Source organism: Talaromyces amestolkiae (assembly GCF_001896365.1).
Source record: "Talaromyces amestolkiae strain CIB chromosome Unknown scaffold5.1, whole genome shotgun sequence".
NCBI classification, from domain to species: Eukaryota; Fungi; Ascomycota; class Eurotiomycetes; order Eurotiales; family Trichocomaceae; genus Talaromyces; species Talaromyces amestolkiae.
In genome coordinates, this window is record NW_024468041.1 from 229,571 (window position 1) to 249,447 (window position 19,877).

General features: G+C 47.4%; 5 protein-coding genes across 5 annotated transcripts; 3 read left to right on the plus strand and 2 right to left on the minus strand.

Annotated features, from left to right (window-relative positions):
• Positions 1-1,206: 1,206 nt before the first annotated feature.
• On the plus strand, positions 1,207-2,972 carry BHQ10_003216 (uncharacterized protein; the record flags this gene model as incomplete). Its single annotated transcript, XM_040875448.1, has 5 exons — positions 1,207-1,691; positions 1,758-2,071; positions 2,142-2,302; positions 2,357-2,659; positions 2,739-2,972. 5 exons carry the CDS (start codon positions 1,207-1,209, stop codon positions 2,970-2,972), a joined length of 1,497 nt encoding a protein of 498 aa, XP_040731720.1.
• Positions 2,973-3,102: 130 nt separating this feature from the next.
• Positions 3,103-5,215, minus strand: BHQ10_003217 (uncharacterized protein; the record flags this gene model as incomplete). Its single annotated transcript, XM_040875449.1, has 5 exons — positions 3,103-4,315; positions 4,365-4,396; positions 4,635-4,745; positions 4,852-4,986; positions 5,042-5,215. The coding sequence occupies 5 exons, from the start codon at positions 5,213-5,215 to the stop codon at positions 3,103-3,105; spliced, it is 1,665 nt and encodes a 554-aa protein (XP_040731721.1).
• A 338-nt stretch (positions 5,216-5,553) lies between these two features.
• Positions 5,554-7,304, plus strand: BHQ10_003218 (uncharacterized protein; the record flags this gene model as incomplete). Its single annotated transcript, XM_040875450.1, has 3 exons — positions 5,554-5,733; positions 5,910-7,043; positions 7,098-7,304. The coding sequence occupies 3 exons, from the start codon at positions 5,554-5,556 to the stop codon at positions 7,302-7,304; spliced, it is 1,521 nt and encodes a 506-aa protein (XP_040731722.1).
• A 305-nt stretch (positions 7,305-7,609) lies between these two features.
• On the minus strand, positions 7,610-9,314 carry BHQ10_003219 (uncharacterized protein; the record flags this gene model as incomplete). The annotated part of the gene is made up of 3 exons (XM_040875451.1): positions 7,610-7,978; positions 8,051-9,189; positions 9,248-9,314. The coding sequence occupies 3 exons, from the start codon at positions 9,312-9,314 to the stop codon at positions 7,610-7,612; spliced, it is 1,575 nt and encodes a 524-aa protein (XP_040731723.1).
• A 2,163-nt stretch (positions 9,315-11,477) lies between these two features.
• Positions 11,478-15,062, plus strand: BHQ10_003220 (uncharacterized protein; the record flags this gene model as incomplete). Its single annotated transcript, XM_040875453.1, has 3 exons — positions 11,478-13,943; positions 13,991-14,504; positions 14,554-15,062. 3 exons carry the CDS (start codon positions 11,478-11,480, stop codon positions 15,060-15,062), a joined length of 3,489 nt encoding a protein of 1,162 aa, XP_040731724.1.
• Positions 15,063-19,877: the final 4,815 nt, after the last annotated feature.

Consider the following 19,877-nt stretch of genomic DNA (forward strand, 5'->3'; position numbering starts at 1 on the left):
CGCTGAACCTGGGATACTGCTTGCTAATGTTGTGATATAGTTTTATTTATATCACCATGTACATTATCCTGGACACTGTACTATATATCATCATTCAGCAAATTGGTTGCATTTCCATCCCGATACGGTGGATCGATAGAAGGCCATGAAATCTCTTCTCTCTTTTGATCAATATTGGCATTAGCCTGGCCTGTGGTCTGATTATAAAGGGCATAGCACACCTTTGGTAATCTATAAAAACTTAGAATTGAGGACTCAGTAACGCAGATCGTCTTTAGGCTGGACTGCCTCTGAAGCTCAGAACAACATCTAGTAAAGGTCATACATGTAGGAAAGAGCGTGACCAATGAGCCCTAGCCCTCTGCCCTAGACACCTTACCTGAACAGGCAATTCAGCATTAATGCAACATCGGCGGAGAGAGCCTATATCGGAGGCCGGATGTATTCCGGCCTCTTGGCATTTTGGGGACGCTAACAAACCCTAAGGTTTGCCGCCTGAGCCAATCACGCTGCTTTCTGATCCTGCTTATTCGGTGCGTTGATGTATATCACGGTAAATATCAAATGCTACTCCTCCAAAAAGTATGTCGTATGGGTCAATCAAGGGCTGAGAATGGTACACTAGCTGCATATATGTATCTCTACCTGGACACTGACGATGACAGCCATTTTGCCGTGTAAAGGCGCTCTGAGTGGTGATCTACCAGAAACCCAGAAACGGACTAGCGCCGATACATTGTATATAATTCTCGTCGACCATCAACTTCGCTATAGACTTCTTATTCATCATTCCAACACATGAAAAGCCCTAAAAACCCCTTGCAATGACATATCACCTTGTAAGCACCCGTCATACCTCGTGGAACAAAGCTACATCCGGTCCCACCAGTCTTATCACCACTTTCGTAATAGTAATATATGAGGCCGGAATTAGAACCGGCCTCGTTGAATATATAAGGATCGATAACGTCCCGCCTGAAAATCGAGTTTCTTCTTTGTTGCTCATCACTGAGAAGTGTGCCTGACTTTGGCTTGTCATTTTTTCCTGCTTTTTTTCCGGGACTTTTTCAAGTGCTTTGTTACCTTGGTAGTGTTTGCCTCTCCTTACCTTGGTCTTTTAGTACTTGGCCTGCCTTAGACTTCTCTACTTCCATCATACCTAGGTGTCGACCTTGTCTGTAGACTCCCCTCCCGTGTCCATACATCATGACCATCCCCAAGTCTGTCCCCTCCTCCACCGAGGCAGTATTCCCATACATCAACCATGATCCATCTACCCTCCCACACTCCATAGACCCCTTCACCATCACCACCGCCTCGGGCTTCATGCCCTACCAGATCGCTCCCACACAACTACCTTCCATCTTCAAACCCCTCACCGACCTTCTGGAACGCATGCCCGTCCTCACCCTGAACGGCAAACCAGGTCTCCTCGCCACTTATCAACTCGGAAAAGCCGTCGAAGACTTCCCCGACCTCACTGATGAGATTGATAAGGTGCTGACCAAGGATGGAAAGAGAGATTTGTTCATGCTCACAGCTATCTTCCGTGATTATTCTTATGTTGCGTCGGCATATATCCTTGAGCCATGCTGGGAGAATTGGTGCAAAGACCCTGAGAGTGGTTATGGTCTGGGTAGGGAGGTCCTTCCTCATTCTATTGCTGGGCCTATGTGGCGTTGTGCTGAGATGTAAGCTTCCATCTATCCTTGTGGTCGTTCATTGTTCATTTTACGTTGATGTTGACGTTGCAATAGTTTGGACCTCCCCCCTTTCCTCTCTTATGCCGCCTCTTACGCTCTATTCAACTACACCCTTGACAATCCTTCCAGGGGTTACGAGTATGACAATCTGCGTCTCATCCGCGGTTTTGAGCATGGTCTAGACCCGAAGAGCTCCGAAGCAGGCTTTATCCTCACGCATGTTGACATGGTCAAAGAGACAGCTCCCCTGATCCATGGTGCGGTCCAGATCCTTGATGGGGTGGAGCATAACAGTCGACGCGCAGCTGTCAATGAGGGATTTAGAGAAGTTCTCAAGGCCATGGAGGTCATCGAAGCTTCTATGGAGGGTAAACATTTCCCTCCCTCTCTTGTTACCCTTCTCCTGAATGAGCAACGGACACTGACTGTGTATGATAGATATGTGGAAGAACTCCAAACCAGCAGACTATCTGACCTTCCGCGTATTCATATTCGGCATCACGTCACAGTCCATGTTCCCCAATGGAGTCATCTACGAAGGCATCAACGATAATTACCCCATGTACTTTCGCGGCGAAAGCGGTGCCAACGACGCCATCGTAAGCTCCCCTCCATTGAGAGTCAAGACTCACCATACTTATTATTACTCCTAGATCCCCCTTCTAGACCACCTCCTCCAAATCCCCATGCCAGACACACCGCTCACCAAAATTCTGCATGAATTCCGCGCCTACCGCCCCCGCCCTCACCGCGAATTCCTATCGTATGTAGCCAGCACAGCCGAAAAATTGAACATTCGCGATTTTGCGGTTCAGGACGATGAGACTGCAATACTGTACCTGAAGACGTTGGATCATGTACGTAGTTTCCGGTGGAGACATTGGCTCTTTGCGAGGGAGTATATCATCAAGCGAACGGCGCATCCGACGGCGACGGGTGGCAGTCCAATTGTTACTGTACGTATCACCCCATACATCCCCATTCTGGCCATATCACTTTGACTTGAAAAGTATGCAATGACTGATGATGTGATAGTGGCTACCCAATCAACTGTCGGCAGTCATGGATCTCATGGTTGAGATTTACGATACATATATCAAGGACAAAGCCACTGCGGCGACCATCGATGGTCCTGCACGCACGAACTCGGAGCCGGATTTGATTGCGTTATACAAGAAACAGATTGTGCCTATGATGGAGCAGGTGCATGAGCAGAGGGAGAAGTTGGCGCGGGAGGTGGAAAGGTGGTGCAAGGAAAGGGGTGTTTGATACCTATATTAGAGCCTATTCACGAAGATACTGGATTGGGTAGTTATTAAAAATATTTCATCCATACCAAGACTTGAACCATTTAGTCATAAAAGTATAGAAATAGTTATTCAATATTCAAATGCCCGCCTCAGCATCTTATAATCTTGAGCCCTTTCGCTCGCCCATACTCAACTGCTTCAACCGAGACATCATGACACCCTTTCAAATTGAGTAATTCGACACGAGGAACAACCACMCCCTCCACAATCTTCCTTATCAACAATCCCGTAACTCTCGTCAGATGCGGAATATGGAGCTCTTTCAGCTGTGGCATCGTCTCAAGTATAGTGAGCATCGCTGAATTTTCAAGGCTATAAAAATCCACTCCAGTGAGGTGAAGCTTTTTCAGGTTCTTGAATTTATCCTTGTTTGTTTGTACGATGTCCATCAGCGAAGCCTTGTGGCAATCCACGAGTTCGAGGATCTCCAATGACCCGGTGGTGTTCTGGAGGATCTCTGAAAGACGAAAGTGGAAGCAGTTAATTCCTCGTAAAACAAGGGACTTGAGATGCGGTAGCTTCAGGGGTGCAGCGGGTATCTCGGAGTTCAGTATTATATCGCACTCAGTAAGGTGCAAATGCTCCACGGTCTCTGGACAGTTCCATACACCGTGCAATGCAAGGTTTGAAAGGGCAAGGATACGCAAATTGGGGTGGCACATCTCATCAAGGAAAACGCTTAGGTGGGTGTCACTTGCAACCAGACGGAGTTCTTGGAGATTTGGAACCTGGTCAAAAAACGTGCTTCGTGATTTGAGATCAGCCATGGCAGCTACATCTGGTATGTCTTCTGGGACCCAAAAAGGCTTAAAAAAAAGAGGTCGACTAGAAAGATGCTTGGGCCTCATGTCAAATGCCAAAGCTTTAAGATTAGGGAGGACCCCCACCTCTGGTTTCGGACTGCTCGGTTCGATCTGAAGTCGACGAACCTCTACGCGTTCAAGATTCGGTAGTCCAAGCATGGTCCGGAGCATGTGGTCACAGAGAGGTATCTTTTCCGACAAGATCATTGTCTTCAGAGTCTGTTTCATGTGAAAGAGGTTGAAGATGTGATGCTCCGCCAAGACTCCGTCAATGTCGATATGTTCAAGCCGTGGGCATCGCGAGGCCTGCTGCGCAGCATTCAAAGGGTCTCTCACATTATGCAGCTGCAATCTTTTGACTCGATTCTGAGAGTTGCGAATGCAGACTTTTATGGCATCAGGAGTTGCAGATTTAGGGCCTTTAAAAGAGATGTCGCTCCACAGAACTTGCTGATCCTTGATATAGACACGCCAGGTCTTGGAGACGCGTGTCAGGGAGCTGACAATGACTATTAGTGTCTGACTGTCGATGCAAGCATGTAACTTACACTATCTGTCGAAATGGTAAATACTGAAATATCTGCAACAAGCAGTCATGGTTGAGAGATGATATGGGATCTCGATGTCGGGATGACAATTTGGCCGCAAGTTTGGCGTGCACCATCGCTATTGCCTATGACTGAGTGAGAAAAACTCCACGACGAAAATCACTGAGGGGAGTCCAGATAAAGCACTCGACTGCTAGATGAAGGAAACCAATCTCTTTCAAGACAGCAGCAGGATGCAGACAGAGAAAAAGCAAAAACACAAGCACTCACCTTCTTTTGAGAATGTTGTTCTCCAAGAGTCTTCAAACCATACGCATACACATCGAGGGCCTTTTCTGGTTTTTCAGCCAAAAGAAGAGCCTTTCCGGCACGAAGATATCCCTGCAAATAGGAAGATTCAGCACAAGTTCAAGAAAGGCCCTTCAGGAGGAGTAAAAGCAATAGTAGCAGGCACACTCATCATTCACACAAATGGAAAAAGACTAACCCGCTCATCCTTAGCAGCAGCTCTGATCATGTGCTTTGCATCACTAAGGGCTTTATCATACAGGCCCATCTTGCAATAGACAGCAGACCGGCTGTCCATAATCTGCACTGTATCTGCATTCTTTGGCAGGAGTGCCTATAACTAGTTAATGATATGTTCTTTTTTCACTCTCATCAAGAAAGCAACCTACCTCGCTCAAGACTTGAATGGATTCTTCATATTTGCCCTTTCGAGCCAAATCCTGGCCATGTTGATGGTATTTCTCCCAAGCTCCCCAACCCAAGCTGGGCCTTCTGATACTGGTATTGGTGCTGACGCCCTGACCAGGGATGACATCCGAGGTCCTTTTTCTCTTGACTGTCATTGCCAAGCCACATGGCCAAATCAATGGATAGGTGAATGAGAATGTTGAATTAAAGGTCTATATTCCATATCTGATGAGCATGAAGTTGAGAGTAGATTAAGCTTGTGGATCGCGTAGACACGCGTTAGAAGCCTCACGTAGTCACGTGGGCGGTGAGTGAATCCGCCAACAATTATACCTCCAAACTGATCATTCTGCTAGTTGCCGTCCAATTGTTTACTTTTCACTGTTTTGGGATGCGATCATTCACAACTGTTCAGTCTGTTTGGAGATGATAAGAACTCAACAAAGGAGGACATCAGCAAAAATAGCGCACAGAGCAGTCGACTCCCTCCAACATGGAGACCCAAAACCTAGAGGCAGCTTCGACTTATATCAATAATTTGTTGCTAGCCCGCGGACTGTTGAAAAATGGCCAACCCATCGATTTTGCGCAACCTGACAACAGCGACGAGGGTTCCGATGCAACTATGGCCCGAATAATCAACCTGGTCAATGACCTTGTCGTGCGAAGAGACGTGAGTTTGACAGCAAATCGGTACGAAAGTATGTTGACAAAAGATAGCGCGAGGCCGAACATCGCGAAAACCTGGCTAGCACTATAAGGAATTTGCGAGCTGCAGAATCGCAGCAAGTGGATGACATTGTACTAGTCTCTACGATAGTCTGCTTTGATTGCGCTGACATTTGTTAGGAAAAATTGAAAACTAAGAACGCCGAATTGAAGCGATCAGTCGCGCTTGCCGAAGGACAACAGCGAGTCATGAAGCAGAATTTATCGAGCGCAGAGACAACAGTGCGACAGCTGAAAGAACAAGTGCAAAAGCATAAAACGACCGTTCAACAAGTTCGAGCGCAATGCGCAAACGATGTCCGAAAACGAGACATGGAATTACAGAAATTAAAAACGCATCTCAGTGAGCGACAACGAGGAAAACGGGAAGGATTAGGAGTAACTACGATCAATATTAACCGCACCGCGGACAACATGCACAAACCCGAACCAGATATCAGCAATCCAGGCTACAGCTTGAAACAGGAGACGACCGAATTTTTGACCCAGCTCTGCCAGAATCTAAGCGACGAAAACGATACGTTGATCAACTTATCGCGAACGACCATACAGACCCTTAGAGAGCTGCAAGGACTTTCAGACGCACCGAATGGCGATGCATCGCAGCCGTTCAGTCAAGGAGGCGCCGTTAGTACCATTCCCACGAATGTCATGGACTTGTCCGCAGAAATGGACACTGTCCTTGATCACCTGCGGACGCTACTGACAAATCCATCCTTCGTTCCTCTCGAGGAGGTCGAGCTCCGCGATGAAGAGATCCTTCGACTTCGCGAAGGATGGGAGAAAATGGAAGTGCGTTGGAGGCAAGCGGTCACTATGATGGACGGTTGGCACAAACGTATATTAGATGGAGGCGACTCGATAGATCTTGATGAGCTTCGAAAGGGTATGAGTCTAGACTCGGGATTAGGCCGATCGATAGCAGATGATCCGACGCCTCTTTATGACGATGACGATATATCGGAAGACGAGGAGCAGGACGGCCAAGAAGCAGAGGAAGAAGAAGAGACTGCCGAACCTCAGGCGAAAATTCTGAAATCCACGCTGGCCAAGCCCCCAATTCGTGCACTGGGTGAGCGGAACAAAAACGTGAAATCAAGAGCATCAAACCGCAAAGTGTCATTTTACGAGGGAACGATGGATGCAGAGCCCGATCAACCGAGCGATAAAGACGAAACCCTTCAGGTCAAGGCACACACATCTGTAGCAGTCACTCAGCGTTCGTCACGCAGACACTCTTCTCAAATTCCGCAGGTAAGCAGCCACCCCATTTTCTGCCAATTGACATCAACTCACAACATGAACCAGACAAATCACAAACCAAAACTATCAATCCAAGAAAAGCTGGCTGCTGTCGAAGCCGAAGCCAAAGAAGCAGCGGAGGATGCCACTGGGCAAGACTCTAAGAAGAGAAGTCGAAACAAACGTGACCCTGTCCCGAAAAAGACCAAAAATCGTCGACGGAGCACGTTGACAAACGATGAACTGGACCAATTGCTTGGTGTGTCCAAGTGATAATCTCACATCAATGTTGCGACTTTCTCTAGAAGAAATGTATAAGTACACTTTATTTGGTTTGTCTATTGCATTTGAATGAGTACGTAGTTGATACCCGGGTTGGCCATCTTGTTTGTTCGTTTTTTGGGAAATCAAAAGAATTATCATGTCAGGCGTCGATTTAATAAATGTCATTAAGAATCCCATCGTTTCATCTCAATAGTCAAGTCAATCATAACTATGTAGCACGTAGATCATTAAAAAGTCACATCCAATTCGGATATCAAACACCACGCGCATCCATTACCTCTCAAGAGAGAAGGCTAATGAGCAGCAGCCTCCTTATTCTCACTCTCCTCTTGATCCCTCTTCGTCATCTCCACATGCTCACTATGCTCCGCCCGCGCGATATGCGCCTTGTTCAGCACCTGTTCCACATCCGCCGCTCTCTGCGCCTCATCCACACTTCCGAACAAGATATCCATATCCTCCAAACTTCGTCCCTTTGTTTCCTTGACGAAAAAAGTCACGAAGATGCTCATGGCGCCGCAGAAGATTCCGAACATGAGGAATGTGCGCCAACCGATGTGATTGACGGCGTTGGGGGTGATTTCGGTGATGACGAAGTTGAAAAGCCACTGCGTTGCGGCGGCGAGTCCGACGCCGTATGCGCGGAGACGGGTTGGGAAGATCTGTAGTTCGTCTGTTAGTCGATATCTTCAGGGCAAGATGGAAGAGTGCGAAGGGGGTACTAGGAGGCATACCTCGCTGACATAGACCCATGGAGTAGGACCCCAAGAGGCAGAATATCCAATAACATAAAGATAAATCAGAACAATCATCGCAATCGATGCGGGCGAGACCACGTCCGACTTGGTGTTTGGCGGATTGGTAGCCAGCACAGCACCAATGATGATCATCATAGCAGACATCCAGATACCACCACCAATGAGTGCCTTCTTTCGTCCGATGAAATCAATACCAACCAACAAGAAGATCAGAGTCATGACAACCTTGACGGAACCGTAGACGCCGGTAGCAAACAACGACGTGTTGGTCGAACTAACACCGACAGTCTGGAAGATTTCAGGCGCATAGTATCCGATACTGTTGGTACCGGAGAATTGCTGCCAGAACATGAGACAAAAGGCAAGAAAGAAGCGGTATCTGTTGCTCTTGCTGATGGCTTCTTTCCATGTCACGCCCTCGGTGGCAGCCAACTCTTCTTCGAGCGAAGCACGAATCTCGGAGAACTCTTTTAAGACTTCCTCACTGTCTGGAGACTCGTTGCGAATGTAGGCCAGTGATGCATGAGCTTCTTCATGACGGCCTTGTCGCATGAGCCAACGGGGGGACTCCTTGAGGAAGAAAAGTCCGACGAACATTAGACCTCCGGGGATGAGTTGGATGGCCACAGGGACACGCCACTGTTTCGTGCTTTGAGCAATACGCAAGCTCACGCCGTAATCGAGCCAGTAAGCAAACGTCGAACCTATCACCAAGAATTCTTGAAAAAGGCCTGCTACTCTACCTCGAATGCGCGGAGGGCAGTTCTCGCTGACGAAGACGGGTGTGATGGCGGACATACCGCCGATACCGAAACCAGCGATGACACGACCACCATAAATCTGGCCAATATTGTGATGAGCACCGACTTGCACAGCAGCGCCAATCATGAAAATGCTACAAAACACCATCAGTCCGTATCGTCGGCCGATACGCTCATTGAGGAAAGCCGCAAAGATAGAGCCGAAAAAGCAGCCAGCCGTCAACAGAGAGACGACGTTAGAAGAGACTTTGGCGTTTTTGCTGGACGCAAAACCGCTAGAGTCTGTAGGGAGACCAAAGTCATGTTTGAAGCTCTTGAGGGCGAGAACACTGCCCATGACACCGGTATCATAGCCTGGAAATTGTCAATTAGGGCTCGCGATATCTATTAGGGATCCAGAGGGCTGACTCACCGAAGAGCAAGGAGCCCAGATAGGCCACCGAGGTGAGGATATAGACACGGTGGTTCTTAAACGCCATGGCTGCGATGTGCAAACTCTATGACCACAACTGTACGGACTACAGGCCAACAGAAAGAATTTAAAAAACATCTCCCCGTGCAAGCATCTCTGCTTTAAGTMCCTTTTCCATCGACAAGCCGCTAGTCAACAGCCCAGCTCTGTCCAGAGCTCAAGCCATCCCGAAGCAGCATATGACCCATTGCCGGCGTTTACTTGGCATACAAGGTAGGGCGGGGATACGTCCAATGGTGTGCTGCCAGGAGGGTCAAGCTGGCTTAAGCATTAATCAGTATCATCAAAATGGGCTGGATTGGGGGAAGTTGGAGATTGTGGAGATAGGAAATGGGGAGAATGTGGAGGATTGCTCTGTGGTCGGCTTAATTCTTTCCCATGTGAGCACTCTAAATTTTCCGTCCAATCGAGCCCGTCTCTTCAGTCAGTGCGCGGAATCATGCCGGCGAATGAAAAATCGTCTACATCTGCTCCGTCTTTTCGTAGTGATGTTGAAATTATAGATAATCGACATCCCTCGCAATTTCCCTCAAAACTTACTCATACGACACGATGGATCTGCTCATGATCAAAGGGCAAATCGGCGAGTAATACACCGAGCAAGTCCGGTCTTAGAGCTTGCCGCAAACCAGCCCTAAGGCTCATACGCGTTTCTGGCTATCAATGTGGAAATTAACCAGTATTGCTATGAAGGTTCACTTTATTGGTGAGCAAGCTACAATGGAATTCGAATACAGGTAGAATTAATACGGAATTTGGGTTGACCAACTATGAGGTTTCCGTATGCGATACTTACATCGATCTTTATCAACTTTAGGAAGTCTTTATCAATTTCGATGCTCGCCGCGTACACAACCGCCTCGTCTCTTCAGTATCAATTGTTTGCCCTCTGTCGACTACGAAGTAGCCATAGGGTTTATCAATACGACTGCGGAGGTGGGATTCCTTTCATTTCGTAAATGGCGAAGACTTCTCTTCATTCACTCGGAACGGTTCTCTTTCTTTGAAGTAGTTCTTCATGTATCTCAACTTTTCCACATTGAACGTGCCAAAAAATGGGTAGTCGTGGATGTTTAGTGGCGTTGCTGTGCTTGAGTCAGACGACAAGTCTAGAACAACCCTTACTCTATCAGCCACAAGACAACCACGTACGCCAGCGTCGTACCGGCCTACTTCCGCTGAAGATATGTTTGATAGCAGTATAGAGCCCTGCATCTATTGTCGATTTCACCACACCACCGAACTCTACATCTGCTGACAAGTCTACAGCCGCAGAGAACCCCGCGTCCAATAACAATTATATAGCAGTAGAGAGCGCTACATCCATTGTCGGCTCTACAGCGATATTAGCCCTGCAGAACCGTAAGTATACACAGCAAACGACGAATTGGCGCGCATACACACTAGATGATGTAGTATAGGTGGATATTGCTAGCGAGGATGATCGTTGTAGGTGCAGTGAGATTTATAGGATGTTCCAGTACTTACCCTACACTGCGAATGAAACATGTTGCATACTTGTAAATTTTGAAAATTTATGAATTGTCATGCAAGATCGTGACTGTCCGACCCTACTCGATTGTGAGATGTGCTGTGTCTAGACTGTTTCGCTTCAACTTTCGCAACCTCGTCAAAGAAGTCAATGGGACTTCGGATAGCATAGTGGCCATTGAGCGAACATATGCCGAAATAGAGACAAGTAAGAGTCCATCCATCAACTTTCATTTCAAGTAAGGGAAGGAGAGGGGCCAAAAAACCTGGACCTTTGCGTGAAGCATTTGAATAGTCAACAGACTCGTTGAAGCTTTCCGAACATCTTGTCTGTTCACGTGATGCCAAGACTTGTGGTGGTCCAAGCTCGAGGCCCGACCTTTGTCCTCCGCAAGCTATAATAATAATAAAGCGACAAAACATTTGATCCACGCTTCACTCTTGTTGCGCTATTGTCACCACAATCAACTGACTACAGGCTTAGCGGGATCGCACCGAGCTTGAGATATCTCCAATCAGCACGTTCATCACTCATCAATACCTCGCATGCGCCCTTCACGCGATTAATTTGTAGTTTTGAGTTGTTGATAACAACGCTTGCTGTTTGCGCACCTTGTCTTGGTGCAATAATATCCCCCGACTTTGATTACCCCCCTGCTTAAAGCTTGCACCGCACAAGATGTTCAGATTTCCCGAATCGAGTCCTCCTTCGACTCCAGACAAATCCCAGAGTCCTTTCAGCAATATATCCACAACGCCTGCAGGGGCACCGCCATCAACCAGTCGTGGAAACTCGCGAACGGGGACGAGGTCAAACATCAATTTTAATGAGTCTACATCTACATTCAGCCAGTCTCGCAATATCGGCGGAAATGATAGTTTCTTCTCCTCCATCTCATCGGCAGACGTTCCGCCTTTTTTGAATGCGAAAAGCACGGTGTCCACAGGGTCATTTGGCGATTTTGGCGGTTTTGGCAACAAGGCAGGTGGATTCAGCGCGGTGAATGGTGGTAATAACCTGAAGGTGCGCAATCGAAAGCCTCATGGCTTGAGCCAGATGACCACAGCCAGCGAAGATTGGGAGGACGAAGAAGACGTTGACGAGGAAGAAGAGGACGCAGAGGGAGAATATGAGGATGAATATTCTGACGAGGCAGAAGAGGATTACGAAGATGAAGGAGAGGAGGAAGAACGTGAAGACGAAGAAGAATACGGAGATGACGAAAATGCAGACGGCAACAGCGAGGGAGACTTGGAGATGGATGCTACGACGGATTTTGCAGCTATGCAAACCGGATTTTCGAACTCGATATTCAATGGCTTTGGTCAAACCACTGCACCATCACAGAAGAGGATATATTCCAACCCCAACAATGCGAAGCGCGCAAAACTCGACGAGAAATGGGCTACGTCGTCACCCCAAGCTGCGAAGAACATAATCGGCCCACGGAAAACTCCATCTCAGTTCCCTTCTATAGCTAGCAACCTAGCCTCGCCGGCTAAAGCTGTCACGGAATCTGGCGAAGTAGTGCTTCAGACGAGCTACTACATTGGTGCACTGTTGGACAAACTCCAGGAAATTGAACCCGACGATGCTGAAGCTCTCGCTGTGCTTTCCGAAGCAGCAGCCGCATTGACTGATTTCTGGGGCGCTGCATCTGAGAAGAAGAGAGAGCAGAGTGGCCAGCATCGACCCCACGACGATTTCGGACCCGGCGAGAAGGCAAGTGGTCTCGAAAATGCTACAGTTGTTGCCTCACTTCTGCTACAGCTTCACCATCCTCGGGCCAAAGGGTCTGACAGACGCGACTTATCTGCGGCTAATAGTCAAAACCTAGCTCTTGTTGTGTCATCACCCGAAACATACACGCCCACCCCCAAGATTCTCGTCGACTGGCTCAACGCCAACCATCTCGGCTCTTTGCATGAAATAGAGTCCCTACAGCAGACCAGCCCTAATCCAACTGCTTCTTCACATTTCTGGGACATTGTTCAGGCTGGAGTATTGCGTGGACGATTCAGTGAAATAGCAGCGATCCTTCGCTCTGCCGACTTCAACTATGCTCATTCAGCATTAGAAGATGGTTTCTCGCAGCCTGGATATCGTGGAATGCAGCTCCAGGCTGTTCAGAAAACAGTGAATAAGGCTATACAAATGCTGGAGGCGTCACCCGTTAACCAAGATAACGATTGGGATGTTATTGGCGCAGATTGGACAGCCTATAGAAAACGTATTCGGTCTGCGCAAATCGAGTTACAGGAACTTGCTGAGGGCGACAAGGCACCCCAGCAAGCAGGTGGTTCCAGATTTGAAGCATCGCAATTTGGCGTCTCCACTCAATTCGCTCCCTCTGAGTCAGCGTTCTCATTCACCCAAACGTCACGCATGGCAGAGAGTCGCATACCTTGGTCCATTTATCAAGGTATCAGTAAGATTTACGGGGTGATTCTTGGCAACTCATCGGTCATCATTTCTGTTGCTCAAGACTGGATTGAAGCAACTGTTGGGCTGACGGCCTGGTGGGACGGGCAAGGGACTGGCGTCTTTGGCAATAGAGAGCAAGTCAATGATGCAGACCGACAGGATGCATATTTACGCCGACTCAATGATTGCTTTGGAGAAGTTATCGAGGGTGCAGAGATGAAGTCGCGGCCCAATCCTCTTGTAAAACTGGACGTGGCAGTGGCCTGCTTATTTGAGGGGAACTTGGTCGGGACGATCAAGTTACTTCAAACATGGTCATTGTGTATAGCCGCAGCTGTCGCCGAGATAGCGCATGAAGGCGGGTGGCTAGAGACGTCTATCGCTAATATGCCGGGCTTCCTCAATCAGGACGACTTGATGGTGCTGTCTTATGGACAAAACGACAATGTCGCCTTGGACCAAATCAGCAAAGATGAAGTGTTGGAGGCTTATGCAGACAAATTGGGCGACAGAGACCAATTCGAGTACAATGGCAACTCTCGCAAAGGCTGGGAACTAGCTTTGGAGGTTTTCAGCAGAATGCAAGACAATAAAAGGACTAGTGAAAGAGTTTCTAGGTTGTTGAATAAGATTCCTGTCGACACTGTGCAGCAGGTAGATCGAGTGATCACCTTGTGCATCGATCTCGGATTCGAAGATGAGGGCCGAAAGCTTGCTGCTGTGAGTATTCTTGTATCGGAATGAACGAAAAAGGCTGACATATGTAGAACTTTGGTGAAAAAATCATAGCCGCCGGACAAACACGTGCGGATTGCGACTATGGACTTGCGATGATTTGTTTTGCTCGTGCGCGATCTGTCCGCAAGGTCAAAGAGATTGCCAATAGTCTTATTGCGTATTCTTTGCAGCAATCTCGCGCTTGGCCACCAGATGAGAATCTCGGAGGTCAATTACGAACTTTGGTCCAGAATCCTAAAGTGTGTTTATCATCTATCGCGGCAGTCGACAGCGAGGCAGCCCAAATAATACAATTCTACGCAAGTGGTTATGCAACATTGCGCCGGTTTTATGACCTTCGCGACGAACCGGTGTTGTTCAAAGGCCGCAAACCACATCTCAGACCACTAGCGAGGAAACGAGCTGCAGCCGAAGCATTGGTTGCAGTTATCCGAAGCTCCGCTGATAGCATCTATGGTGGTTTATACGATCCGGAAAGAGACTCTGCCGTGCTCGTTGACAACTTGATGGCTCTTCTGGGTGAAGCCATTTTATTTGTCAATGGTGAGGTTTTCTTCATCCTAAACCTGAAACAGTGCTAATATTTTTTTAGAAACACCGTCTTCCCTCTCCATCGAGCAACAATCCAGCATCCTTGCCGCAATCGAGGACCTCGAAACCGTCACCCCACGCGTCTTCGCAGCAGCCCGAGAATTCTTCTACGAATGTCTAAATGAGTACATCTACGAAACAACCGGCGAGCCCCGCAAATCATCCTCCTCGCCACGATCAACAACCAGCCTCAAGAAATCTGCTTCAGGGCTCACAGCATCAAGCAGCTTCTCCATGATCGATAGCCATATGGCCGACTCGTCGATTACGCATGCCACCAACAATACAATGGCATCATCCGGTGTGCTAGTGCCCAAGCCGGATACAACATACGAATACGCGAAACCGATCGAGAGGGGTTGGGATTGGAGAAGAGGTCTTGCGGAATCGTCAGCTACAATGAATGGAGGGACGACGGAAAGTGAGGATGGAGATGCTGCCATTAACCCAGAGGAGAAATTGCTGCGTGTTTTGAGGTTGCGGTTGGCGCAGGGCATGACGTGGCGGTGATCTTCTTCTAACCTTTTCTTAGCTTCTTCTACTGCACTTTCTGGGTTTATGTTACAACACATGTATTGCATTGCGGTGTACAAATTTTCTAATATCGAGGGGTTTAGTGTCACAGAAAATGTTAGCGGAAGGAATCATGATTGATTGTATGATTATGCTTCTGGTACAATAGAACTTCTTTCTATGTTCACGTGAAAATGATAGCCGAATAGATATGATAAAACTATAAGCAGACTTTCCTTCGATCATAAACGGAGACTGTGTAGATGCACTCGAGATGCGCAACTGGTTCACCTGCAAGGCGAAACCGGCGCTATGCCTTGGAAGGGGGTTTCAGGCTCACACACCGCTGAATAGTGAGTGCAAGGATCTATAAAAGACAGACAAAGAGTAAGGCCCACCTCCATGGCCTTGGATTCTACCTATGCATCCCCTACACAACTGTACGGCTATTTATTTGCCACTCAACAGCTGATGTCTCACTCCTCTGTTTGAATCAAGTCAACGAACTAACCAGAGAGCTGCAACTTCAGCTGGTTGTTAATGCCATGTTTCAAGGCCTTCCAGTCTGGGACGGGCTGCACATCTCGTTGCCTATCCGTCATCATATTATACTGAAACATACCTATGCACAGCTCCAGGCACGTCAAACATAAACTGATTCATACTTAGATATGTACATAGTGGAGCAACACTAGATCTACAGCAGGCCTCAAGGGGTCAATGACTATACCGATCGATACATACCAGCTGAAGACTCCTTTCGCTGTGGATATGCCTACCTACGTGTGTCGCTATGAGCATGTAGACCTTCTATTGACAACGAAACTCCGAGATAGGTACTGACTGGTATACTAAGTCATGCTCAAGGAAGATGTTTCAGCCTTATCTAAATGCTTAGTATACCCAGGTAGTAATGATCAACTGGTGGGCCACGAGGCGTGGCTAGTCAACGGTGTGGACATTCTATAACTAGCTAGGGACATAGCTTGTCAATGTAGTGCAGGATCCAATTTCAGCGCCACGCTGATGCATGTGATAGTTGATCCTATCTTGCAAGCAGAAAACAAAAACAGCAATAGCAATACTCATACTGTTATGCATAGGCTACCCTCCAAGTCCGGACTGATACTTAGATATCGTTTATGAAGATCCCAATTGACCTCGGACTCGCCGATGATATGTATGTAGCGTGATAGGACAAGATAGAACACGAGACACAGTGCTATGCTGTATATGACTCATCTGCGTTAAATTTCGTTGAAATTACTCATAGTTACTCCATGCCTCTATAGATAGATACCATCGAAAGATCCACAACCTTGGAAGCCACGAGGCTTGTACTCACGAATCTCGACCAAACTTCTGAATTATTGCATGTGATTCTCGAAAATAATAGGCCACAATGTGGCTGAACCTAGTTCGTAAAGTATGTCTACCTAGGCAAGTATGTAGTACTTATTTCTTTTTCTTCGTCGAGGCTGAGGAGGGCCTGACCGGAACGGGAATGGCTATCACCAAAGACACAACGTCAAAGCTCATAAGCAATGTAGTCTGACCATACTAGACGGTCTAGTTCCACGGTAGCAAATCAATGTAAGCAAAGCTGAAGGGTTAATCTGGACCGTGTTCCAAGTATGGGCTTCATGTGGCTTCGATGGAGAGTATCAGCCTCACATGAGTCAGTCGGTCTATCTGATACAATACCATACCGACATTGTGACTCGTGGCTAGAGATACTGTATCCGGAGATTACGGTCTAAGAATAGTAATTACCTCACCTCTCCCACGGTGCGCGAGACTTGTAATGGAGGGATGATCTCGGCGATGTCCGCCGACGAGAAACACAACCGCATGGACTCCACGAAAGACGGTGAGTCGAGAAGTGATACACAACACTTTGTACCATGTACAACATATTCCTTTTGATTCTACATACACTGACATACATATTGTGAGTGAAGCAAAAGACAATATCAACACTCACCGCAAGGTCATGCTACATGCGCTCTGATAGGGCAGACAATTAAATTAGGGTATGCCGGACTGTGGCTGAGACGTGCACACTAAACCAGTTTAGGGAAAGTTGGTGGAGTTAGCGCGCAGATTTAGCGTTGGTCGTAGGGCTGACTGGGTCCTTGGGTTTGTTCACCGTCTCTCTCTACTTCTAGATTAATGAGAGTAGACTGTACGCTATTAGATCGGCTTGGAAGGGATGTTGAGTCTAAGTAAGTGGTCGCTAGTATGTCGGTGTTGTTAGTATCTTGGCTAATCATTCTATTTACGTGAGTAGGTCAAGTCGTACTACATACTGAGTAGGAAGCTCGTTAGTCAAGTATAATTATTAATTTAGCAAAAAAGTGATTTGTGTGGTCTCGTGGGAGTGAATTCAAGATATGACGTAATACGCAATACTATTACCAGTTTTAATAGATTCGTCCTCCGTATAATAAGCTACTTTGGGTGCTGACTCTCACACTGTACCCCGTGGGCTGTGCGATCAACCGGAGTACGGGTACGTTAATTAGGCCCATGTAAAAATGCCTTGAAATCAAGGCTCTGACCAAAGCCGATGACCGAGAAGAACCGGCGACCAACAATCCGAACACCGTATCTCCGTGCTACGTAATTGTTAGACCAACATTGAAGACCCCCGTAAGTTTACGTGACATAATTGACATTAATTATAGTTAATTTCCGCTAATCCCTCGGCGGTTAGTCATTTCATATCGAGGTGCTCGATATCAGCTGACTTGGAGCCCTAAGTGGGGCTGCCAATTTACCTAGTGTTTGATCGTGAGTTAAGGCCTTTTCAAAGCTTTCTTCTGCCTTTATTGTACTGCCACTAAGGGCTAGACTCTCAAATTAGTGAGGCTCTTCAAGTCTCGTTCACGTGAAATTGTACTTGAACAGGTGTAGTGCTTATTAGGGGTACGTAATTGTCTGCAGAGTGTTCCGTACGGAGTAAGCAGGTATGGATCCGCTGAGAGTCCGATCTTGCGTCCGCTAGTACGCTGGTATTGATTTGTCATTCTGTCGGTATGAAGTGATCTAATTGTGTTTCTGAAATGATGAAGTAAGTCGTCTTGAAACGAAACGGGTCTCAGAGACTGTATCTGGTATCAGTGTATCCCGTCAATGAAAGACCAATTCGCACCAGCCATGATTCCCACGCACGGAACACTCGGGGATCCTAAATCTCTAAACACTTAAAATGTGCTATTAATATAATATACGTAGTAGCACAACGTACACTTAATTAGTATTATCGCGGTTAATTGAGGCCGTTAGCCGGCTTGACAAAACGTGCTCAGCCACACTCCGTTGCTGCTTAGGTCCCTCGGCTCATCCTTTGATCTCCATAATCCGGTACCGTTTTTAGATCAGAATGCTCGATAATTTATCTTCTTATGGAGTCGGGCTTGATTACTACGTACGTAAATGTATATACTATGTAGGATATCTCCGTATGAAGTACGACGTACTTATTATAGCAACATGAGCAGCCGGCACGTGGATCTCATACTAGTAGTATTCCGTAGTGCGTACACTGTACAGTAATCGTGCGATGATCTGCGAGTAGTTTCAATGCCAAACGCGGTTTCACATTGCTTTATTATGATCACAGACTTAATCACAGACTCGGTGTGCAGTGCAATTCAAAGAGCACAACCAAAAAGTGATGGCTTGAACGACTCGTCTATGCAGGTGGATGTGGCTAGTGAAGCCTGCAGCAATTCCCAGTTTTCGGGATCCACGGCGTGACTCATCAAGATGTACGTACAATTACAATCCGTTTGAACATGCAAACGAATGTCGCATCGAGCGAATGGCGAGACTCGAAGTATCCTATTTTCGCATTTTCTGGCTGTTGATTGCTCCGATTTTGGCCCCTTCAGCACAACGGTTTGAAATGTTTTGTAAGATCTAGTTATGCGTGGACACAGATGGACAATATGTATTATGTTATACGTGCTATATTATAATACTTCTCACCTGATTCCAGCGCGGTGGATGCGTCTGAGAGCGACTAAAGGTACCAATCCAGCTGAAAATGMCCCCTGCCGTAAGCCTCCTGGGTCCAGCCTGCGAACCTGTCTGCTGTGGATAGTAACTCGAGTAAAGTTCTGTACTATTATGTATGTAATCGACGGCCAAGATAACCGCTCCATACTCATGGAACAGTAAAAATTACCGAAGAAAGAGCTCGTGGCAGGCCGACTCGGACTCAGCCTCGGGGCCAGGCGCCAAGGCAGCAACTGCGGCTAAGCCTAGCGCGTGCCCACTAGCCGCCTGTGGCCTAGCCGCTCTTTCCTTTCCTTTGGGACTCGGCTAACTCTTCTCTTTCTCTCGATTCTGTCAATTCTGTTCGTGTCGACCACCGTCTGGCCATTTTCAGCTACCGTTGTGCTCAAGCCAGTGCGAGGTGACTCGAGCCATGGGGCTCAGTCAGTATGTCTGTACGTCGACTACGTACTTACCGGTACGCGGAAACAACGGCCTGCTCCTTCACGCTACGAACCACGCTACTTCTATACTAGCCACTAGCATACTAACCCGACTAACCTTTAATGACATCGTGCAGTGGGGGATGCGTTGCTTGCATTAGCACAATTGACCGTGCAGCCTTAGTTGCAAACCAAGTTCTTTGACCTAATAGCGTGGTTAGTGTAGTCCGCTGCTGCGGTCATCATCATCATCGTCCTCCGTTTCCTTCTGTCAACCATCGCCCTACGGAGCATTACCTGACTAGACGAGCTTGTCTCCGTACAGGTACATGCAACATCCTGGTCCATGCTGCTGGCTCCGCTTTTT